The sequence below is a fragment of the Myotis davidii genome, unplaced genomic scaffold (genome assembly GCF_000327345.1).
Source record: "Myotis davidii unplaced genomic scaffold, ASM32734v1 scaffold399, whole genome shotgun sequence".
NCBI lineage: Eukaryota > Metazoa > Chordata > Mammalia > Chiroptera > Vespertilionidae > Myotis > Myotis davidii.
Window position 1 is genome coordinate 7310846 of NW_006292094.1, and position 431 is coordinate 7311276.

The window sequence follows — 431 nt, forward strand, 5'->3', positions numbered from 1 at the left end:
GGGGACTGCGGTTCCTGGAGCAGCCAGCGGGACCATCGCCCGAGACCCTCGCTGTGGGGCGGTCGGCCCGAGGCGTTGGGGGAACCTGATGGGCAGCCTCTGTGCCTCCTGCCCCGCAGTCCCGCCCCCGGCGCTGCTGGACGAGATCGAGGCTGCCGAGCTGGAGGGCAACGACGACCGGATCGAGGGCGTGCTGTGCGGGGCCGTGAAGCAGCTGCGGGCCACGCGCGCCAAGCCCGACAGCGCCCTGTGCCTGAGCCTCATGTACCTGGCCAAGACCAAGCCCAACATCTTCGCCACAGAGGGGGTCATCGAGGTGAGGGCGGGGGCGGGCCGAGGGCTGTGCGGCTGCCCCCTCCCAGCCACGCGCACGCACACCCTCCCCCCAGCAGCTGCTCTGCCCGTGTGCGGGCGCGGCTGACCCCTGCGCG

The 431-nt window shown here is 73.3% G+C and overlaps 1 protein-coding gene across 1 annotated transcript in view; it reads left to right on the plus strand.

Annotated features, from left to right (window-relative positions):
* INTS1 (integrator complex subunit 1) overlaps nt 1-431 on the plus strand; it is a 50166-nt gene that overhangs the window by 2858 nt on the left and 46877 nt on the right. The window contains exon 3 of the mRNA XM_015565161.1: nt 120-336. Coding sequence (XP_015420647.1) covers nt 120-336 — 217 coding nt within the window. The remainder of the gene's footprint in view (nt 1-119; nt 337-431) is intronic.